Source organism: Brienomyrus brachyistius, unplaced genomic scaffold (assembly GCF_023856365.1).
Source record: "Brienomyrus brachyistius isolate T26 unplaced genomic scaffold, BBRACH_0.4 scaffold45, whole genome shotgun sequence".
Lineage (NCBI taxonomy): Eukaryota > Metazoa > Chordata > Actinopteri > Osteoglossiformes > Mormyridae > Brienomyrus > Brienomyrus brachyistius.
Window position 1 is genome coordinate 578,643 of NW_026042320.1, and position 8,159 is coordinate 586,801.

General features: G+C 42.8%; 1 protein-coding gene across 4 annotated transcripts; it reads left to right on the forward strand.

Annotated features, from left to right (window-relative positions):
- The first annotated feature begins 28 nt into the window (after positions 1–28).
- On the forward strand, positions 29–5,192 carry LOC125723045 (uncharacterized). Of its 4 annotated transcripts, XM_048999458.1 has the most exons (7): positions 29–239; positions 1,397–1,500; positions 1,610–1,811; positions 2,142–2,234; positions 2,448–2,507; positions 3,141–3,552; positions 3,796–5,192. In XM_048999458.1, coding segments are annotated over exons 4-7 (1,080 nt in total). In that variant the 5' UTR covers positions 29–239; positions 1,397–1,500; positions 1,610–1,811; positions 2,142–2,232; the 3' UTR covers positions 4,402–5,192. The 4 variants fall into 4 exon arrangements, with proteins under 4 accessions (XP_048855415.1, XP_048855413.1, XP_048855414.1 ...); XM_048999456.1 differs by having other exon boundaries at positions 29–229; positions 1,610–2,234; XM_048999457.1 differs by lacking the exon at positions 29–239 and adding an exon at positions 748–840 and having other exon boundaries at positions 1,610–2,234.
- The last annotated feature ends 2,967 nt before the right edge of the window (positions 5,193–8,159 follow it).

Here is an 8,159-nt window from a genome sequence, read left to right on the forward strand (position 1 = left end):
GGGCGGGCTTTTATTTAACTCCTAGAGAACCGAAGGTATCGGTTCCATGGAGCGTCACGGCGGAGGGAGAGTGTCTCAAAAAACGAAAATATAAAATGCATTTCACCTCAGACTACACAAAAACGTGTCCTTGTTTAATAAGGATGAAAAATAATGACAATGTTACGCGCTGAACTGTTTGCAACAGTGATTTCAGCATTGCTCATGACGGTTTAAACGACTGTAAAAGGTACGTCCAGGTGAGTTTAACAAGTGTCATTTAATTTTCTGTATTATTCAGGTAAACACTGGTTAGACACTTGGTTAGTTGTCATGAAAAGACCAAACTCCCTGAAGGCTTTTGTAAAGTAGCAATGGAATATAATTAAGGAATTTACATATAGTAAAAGAATAATCTACTTATATTATTGTCAAAATAATACATAATATTGGCCGTCGTAATTCAGTGCGTTGCCTAGATTAAATTAATGAACATATATATATATATATATATGAGGCAATACAGAAATTCTGTTCTGTAAAATTAAGTTTGTTGAAAGCTAAATAAATTGACGTGCATAGGATACAGTGAAATTAGGTTGGTAAGAGCTTTTTTTAACGTTAGTACTACTAAATCTCATTATGGCGGCGTCAGTCAGACGTAAACACGCGAGAGTCTGACTGCGGTCAATGACGTTGTGTGGCGCCAGCGGCAGGCGGTTGTCATGGTTATTTTGCCACAAACCGGCCGAAGTTCGGGCCCTTTGTGTAAGACATGTCCGACGTTCGAGCTCCGGCAAACAAAACCAAAGCCGGATTTATTTAGATAATTTCTGCTTAAACTTTATTAAACTAATACATGTATGTTCCGTGGTAATTTTTGTACTTATCGATGAAGCTGGGTTTTGATAGTTTAGAAGTTAATTGCGACTTTTTAGCTGGTTAGCTAGTTCTTGCTAGTTGGTACTAGCATTGCACTGTGTTTTCGTTGGTGTACCTCTGGGTTTTTTGTGTCTGTTAATCTATTAACTACTACAGGGAAGTTTACATCGTTTTTGATAGTGAGTCAGACATACCTGTGTATTAATATGTTTTTCGGGTTGTGTGATTTCCATACATGTATATAGTTGCCACTTGGTTTACCATAGCTTGGTGTTAACTACAGATCTGATTTGGGATTCTGAAATTGCCCTGGTGTGCAGCACATGTCACACTGTCTTCTGATTACTGGTTGCATTTACAACATGCCACATTATATATAAGTCACAGTATTTTGTGTGTCAGGTATAGAGATAAATATTTTTTAGGATGAATTCAGTTAAACTAATTGAGAGTTAGCTGTAGTAAGCTGCCCTACACACAAACGCTCTGACCCCAGAGGTAAGCTGCTGTTCACCCAAACGCCCTGACTCCACAGGAAGGCCAACCGAAGACCGTGACCCCAGAGCTAAGCTGACATGTACCCAAACACCCTGATCGCAGAGTTAAGCTGTCATCTACTCAGATGCCCTAATTCCAAAGGTAAAGCTCTTATCCAACCAACTGCATCCAACCAAGCGCCTTGACCCCAGCGTTAAGATGACATAAACCCAAACACTCTGATAAAAGAGGTATGTTTTCATCCACTCAGGCTCCTTGATCCCAGTGGTAAGCTGCCGTCTACCGAAACACCCTGATCCCAGAGGCAAAGCACTGTCCGCCCAAACACCCTGATCCCAGAGGCAAAGCACTGTCCGCCCAAACACCCTGATCCCAGATGTAGGCTGCCATCCACGCAAACACATTGTTCCCAGAAGTAATCTGCCATTCACCCAACCATGCTGATCCCAGAGGTAAACTACCTATCATCTAACCGCCTTGTTCTCTGGGGTAAGCTGACATTTACCCAAATACCCTGATCTCAGAGACAAGCTGCTGTCCACCCAAACACGCAGGCGCCTCAGGTAAGCTCACATCCACCCAAATGCCCTAACCCCAGAGGTAGGCTGCCTGTGACCCAGCCCCCTGACCCCTGAGGTAACCTCGCTTCCACCTAAACACTCTGATCTCAGAGGCAAGCTGACATTTGCCCAAACACCCTGATCACAGAAATAAGCTGCCATCCACCTAAACGACCTACCCCCAGAGGTAAGCTGACATCCATCTAACTGCCTTGATCCTAGGCTGCCCCAGTACGTCTAGGTGGTGACAATCCATCCTACAGGGTTGACATGATGTGCTTTCCTGAAGCACACAAAGGACACCTTGGGTTTTATGTAAGTTTGCTTTCTTTTTCTGTGCTTGTGTTTTGTTTGGTTTGGATTTTATTTAATGGCATGTACAGAATTTACTGAGCACTTTTTTGATGTTGATCACTGTTAGCACATATTCATCAGTATTAACATTATTAACATTTTATTTTATCTGTTGTGCTGTTTATTCTGTGATTGACCTATTGTTCCTAAGGTTACTGCTTTTATGTGTTTTAGGAAGGTGTATGACAGTGTTTTAGCCCGACCCTTGTGCAGAGGTCGGAAGTCTGCGGGCGGGTATGTTCCTTTTTGAACTTTTTCTTTTTGTCTTAACTTTTTATTGGCATGCATATAAGGTAACATTTTAATTGTTTTATTGGCCATGTAATTAGATTTTAATGGTGTATAATTGTATTTGCTGGTGGAATTGCTCTTTTGCCTGTTTTAAGGGTAATAGTTCTGCAGGTAGTTCTATTTGTTAAATGTTATCCTTAAAATTCTTATTGTACTGGGTTGGCATTGATTTGCATGGTGTTTCAGCCTTTTTAGATTGTGATTTTGTGTTAATGCAAGTAGTACAAGCATAATATTATTTAAAAATCGGCAGGGTGCAGTCTGCGGGTATCGCTTCTCGGCCTTTTGGCTAAGATCAAGTGGATTTTACTGACTTTTTACTGCTTTTTTACGGACTGCGTCGGGTTTTTTAGAGGAAGGCACGGTGAACCTAAGGCGTGACCAGCAGGTGGCTTGACCGCCGCTGCCACGGGGCGACCCGTGCCTTCCTTTTTAGCCTTTTATCCCTGCTTTTATTTCTGTTTTTATTAGGCTGGGGATCCCGCAGTGGCTGGTGGCTTGTCCGCCGCCCTGCTGGGCAAACTGATTTTTATTTTTAGCTGCTTTTATAGTTTAGCTCTGCTCGACTCATCCCAGATTGGCGGGCGGCGGGACCACGGCGGCGGAAGGACTCTGCTCCAGCGGCGACGTCGGTGGACCTTCCCGGATGGCAACGGCCGGCGGACCATCGAGGAAGCCCTTCAGCGGGCCGTGGCTGGTAGCAGGCGGGGGCCTGCGGAATACCGCCCGGTTCTGCTGGAGGGCTGAGGGGGAGGTGGGCACCTTCCCCGACCGGCTGGCCTTCATCCGGGAGGTGGCCTTTGGAGCGTTGGGCCTTCAGATGCAGGACATCCTCTGCGTACAGCGGAATGGGCCCTTCCGCTTCTTCGAGGTCACCTTGTCCACCGACGAGAGTTACACCAAGGTTCTGGAGCGGAGCAAGGAGGGGGCCCAGCACCCCCTCCTCGGACGTTACAACATCGAGCCGCTGTGGTGGCCCGACAAGCAGGTAATAATGGTCCATTGTTTCAACCCACACATTACTGCCGGGGCCGTCACCCAGTTTTTAAAAAAGTATGTGGACCTCCTTCCTGGCCACAGGGACATCCGGGATGAGCTGGGGATCTGGACTGGCCGACGCCAGTTCCAGGCCCGCCTGCGCCCGGACGCTAATGGCGCAGGCGGTTTTAGCCACCCCCCAGCCTATTTTACTCTACAGGGCAATAAGGCATACCTTTTTTATCCTGGACAGCCTCCCTTCTGCCGGCAGTGCCACAGCTTTGGACACACCCTGGAGGGATGCGCCAACCTGCGCTGCCGCAACTGCCTGGAGTCGGGGCACATGGCCAGGGACTGCAAGGGCCCCCGTCGCTGCATTCACTACAACGGCGAGGACCATCTGGCTCGTTCCTGCCCACAGAAAAAGACTACATATGCCGACGCTCTGTCGGGTAACAGAGCAGTCGGCACGGAGAATGGTGGGGGAGCTCTAGCCCCCACGACTGGGCAGGAACAGCCGGCGACGGGGGCAGGAGGAGAAGCCCTGGTCGAGGTGGAGGAGGCCCCGGCGATGGTGACATCCATACAGGAGGGGTCTCCGAACAAGGTGGAGCAGCTCGCCCTGGCTCCAGGCGTCAGCAGCAGGCGAAAGAAGAGCGGTGCATCCCCCCGGGGGAGGAAGAAGAGCAGAAGGGAGGCGCAACCCGACGCACCCAGCCCTCCGGCGGCCACCTTGCCAGCAGTGGCGGCCGGGGACCAAGGCCGACAGTGTCCCCCCTCCCCGATGTTAGAGGCCCTCCCTTTCCTGATGTACCCCCTGTGCTGCTGTTGGTTGATTCTCAGTGTTAGTAGTTTGTGAGCCATGCCTGCCATGGACCCCAAAGGGGGGCCGTGCCTGTGGCGGGCTGGGAGTGGAATTTCCCTGGGTCATAGGGTTTTTGCCCTCCCTCCTAGGCTGGATGGACAGGATTGTGTGTGGGACTCCTTGGAGTCCCAAAGGGGGAAATATATGGAATATTATTTAGCACTATATAACATAGAATACAAGTATTATGATATTATTAAAAAGTGTGTCAAATATCCATGATGTAATCATTACAATATAAACATTGCTTTGTGTTGATTACAATATAATCAACTGAGTATGTATTTGCACCTTTTGTTAGTCTGAGATTCTGTTATCTACTTTATGTTAGTCCTGAATCTATGAATATTCTTTTATTAACGTATATTTTATCACAATGTTAAAGGATAAATATATTATCAACCTTTTAGTCAGACAATGTGTAAAAGGCTGAAACTGCCTAGGTTTACTACTGAAGGAAGGGATTCGCCTGAGTTCACCCGAAGTTCACGGCTGAGCATTTTTAAAAAACCAAGTGGAGCTGCTCGTGCCACCATTATGTTCAGCCGAGAGACCAAACGGTAAAAGAAATGATGGACAAACTTGTCACCTAGGGGTGTGGATTAAGGGAAAAAACAATTATTGTGAATGGCTGAAGGAATGATGATGCTTAAGTGACAAGATATTGTTAAATGATAAGAACTTATAAAAATTGGTGTAAAACAGTACTGGACACACTTTTACGTGTCCAGCCTTGGTTGTAACTTTATTGTTGCAATAAAGACTGAATTCTGGATACTGCACAAGCGGACCTCTGACTTCTGATTTGGCGGGGAAGGAGAAAAAACCACGACAGCATCTCACTCAAGCGCGCTGATTGGCTGAATTCATGTTGCTATGTGCGTATCTTGTCATAGAAGTTCTAGAATTTTCAAGTATTATATAACTTTGACCTATCACCAGTGGAGCTCATTCTTGATCAAGATGGCTAGGTAAGTGGTAGACTTCTATACAGTTCTGAACTAGGATTAAATATTGGCACTTGATTTTTGAGTCCCCCAAAATACATTTTGCAGGGGGGTGGGGGCGGGTCCCCCACAAAAGAATTAGCGCAGTGATGGGGACGGGGGCAGGGCGTTCCTGGGTTAACACTGATCAACCGGCTAACATTGACTGCTAATGACAATTTGCTGAACAAGAGGGCAAGGTGGTCTTCCACAATGCACTGCTACACTGTTACTTATAAATTTTGGTACTTGGGGAGTGGCAAAGAAAAACCAGTTTTAAACTTTTTTGGCGATTTCTCTCGAAATAAAATCAGTTACAGATTTTCATCCATAATCATCGTTATCGTCAACGACATTTATTTTTAGACTAAAACGAGACGATATCTAAATAAAAATGATTTTGCGAGACCTAAGATTATAACGAAGCGTATTTACACTTTCGTCAACAAATAAAAACGAGAGGAAAATGTTTGCCAGAGACGACATACAATCAGAACTAATGTAGTTCGCATAAGGCAGGGGTATTCAGCTAAAAGTTAAAGAGGTCCATTTGGAGAATTTCTTGAAGCGAAGGTCTGGAAGATCATAATGTCTAACTCTTTAGTGTGACATATTAAGTATCCTATTAGTTGTATCAACATTGCATGTAATCAAAATCTAACTATCAAATTAATTCAGTACAATTCAAAGACTTTTTGACAATATTTATTGTTACGTGACATAGAGCTGAACATACATGTATGAGTGCCGATATGTTTTATAATGTTCTCTCATTTACTAGGTTTAAAATGACAAAAGTTTTTAAAGTATACAGGACTGCATTTCAAAATTAGATAAAATAAAGTGCTTAACTTAAACCGTAAAACCTTAATACAATCGTTTTTATGTCATATATTTTACTGTTCATGGATTTAAGTATTGGTTTCTATACTGTAATTCCACACCGGTAATTAAATTAAAGTCTCGTTTTAATATAAATACATACGAACTTATCACTTCAATCGCAATTAGAGTAGGATATGGGCGGTCTTATTATTTCGAAACATGTATAAAACGTGACATGTTCTTCTTATATTAGCTTTATATTTGTCGGAGTAACAACGCAAACGGAATGACAAGCAGTTTCTGACGAGAACAGCGTATTTTACTTTTCTTTTCAAATAAAACGCGGGGTTGCCAACTTCGGCTAGCTGGCTGGAGTGAGATTTTCAGTTCGAGTTGTCAGCACACATATGTAACAGTTCGTACCTTGTAAATAGTCTGCTTTTGTATTTAACCGTGTAAATTGGACGCAATTTTAGGTGTATAATGGAATAATGTAGTAAGATTTCCGTAATATGTCCTGCGCGACTCTGAAAGCGTATCATGCTAGATGCTTAAGATCTGGCAACCATGAAAACGTACGTTTTTTTTTTGTTTCAACTGATTTATATAACATATAACATTACTTTATACAGTTGTTAAAAAGCGGAAACTTCAACGAACATGAAATCACCTGAAAGAGAGGTTTTTTGGCTCTATATACTCATAAAATTGTTGCCTTGGGGTAATTATTTTGATGTTGAAAATGTTCAAATGGAATGGTTGCAATTCCTGCTTCTGATAGCCGTTGAGAGGTATGTTTTCAATGTTTGGATTTTTTTTTCTTGATAATGGGTATAAATCCCTTATTGGTCTTTTTCTTTAAACATATTTGAGAATTTCAGGTGAAACATTTAACAGCGAACAATAGTAAATAAAAATATCGCAAATATTTATTTTAATATTTTTATTTTAATATTCAGAGAGAGCAGGCCAGGTGGCACTATAGCCTGTGCACTTTTTCTTTATTTTTGCACTAATGGCATTACTGATTTTAGTTTCCAGGTGAATGAACATGTTTATGTTTCAAATAAGAGTGAAATCTTTGTCACTGTGCACTGCACAGTCAGACCTTAACACCGTTCCTTAACATTGGTTTAATTTCATTTTGGTGAACATAATGACTTTCAGAAATCGAAGGGAAACTTTAAACATTATTCTTTGAACTTTTCATTTTAGTCGACTAAATCAACTGGTTTTACTCAACTGTAATCTTATGAAATATAGTTGACCAAAACTGAAATATTTTAGATGACCAAATTATCACTGAAACTAAATTACATTTTAGTCAGAAGACTACGACTAAAACTAAATAAAAATTTGTCAAAATTAACACTGGTTCGTATTAAGTGGATAACATTTGCCAAGTGATACATTTTATTGACCGGGGGAGGGGGGGCGCCACGAGAATTAATACCATACAGGAGAATGCTCGGTATGCCATATGCTCTGTATTTGTATTTCCTGTAGCTGCAGTGAGCATATTAGCATTATTTTTCATATGTGTACTGCCACTATAACAAGTGCATATATACGTGACAGTAAAACTTTCTGGGCATCTACATTGATAAAACTTAGGTGATAGTACTGTTTTGTTATTAAGTACAATTATTAGATTGAACCAGCTTATTTATTTGCTCTTTAAGAGGTTTTTACTGTTGTCTGGTGTGCTGTAGTGCAACCTGTCTGACCGATACCTTTTTCTCCTCTCAGCACTAGGAGAATGGAGAAAGCAGTGGATTGGACTGATGACAAGTACTGGGCAGCCTGGGATAAGTGGGATGAGGTGATAGATTGGGGAGATGAAAAGTCTTCACCCACAACACCTCCCTCTATCCAGGCTGGCACCAGCACTGGAGACGTGGATGTTGGGGTGGAACATTACCAGCAGCCAGTATTCAAACG

Coding starts and splice junctions, on each gene's coding strand:
- LOC125723045 (XM_048999458.1), top strand. Junction 2,508..3,140: donor GGTCGGAAGTCTGCGGGCGG/GTATGTTCCTTT, acceptor GACTCATCCCAG/ATTGGCGGGCGGCGGGACCA. Junction 3,553..3,795: donor TGTGGTGGCCCGACAAGCAG/GTAATAATGGTC, acceptor TATCCTGGACAG/CCTCCCTTCTGCCGGCAGTG.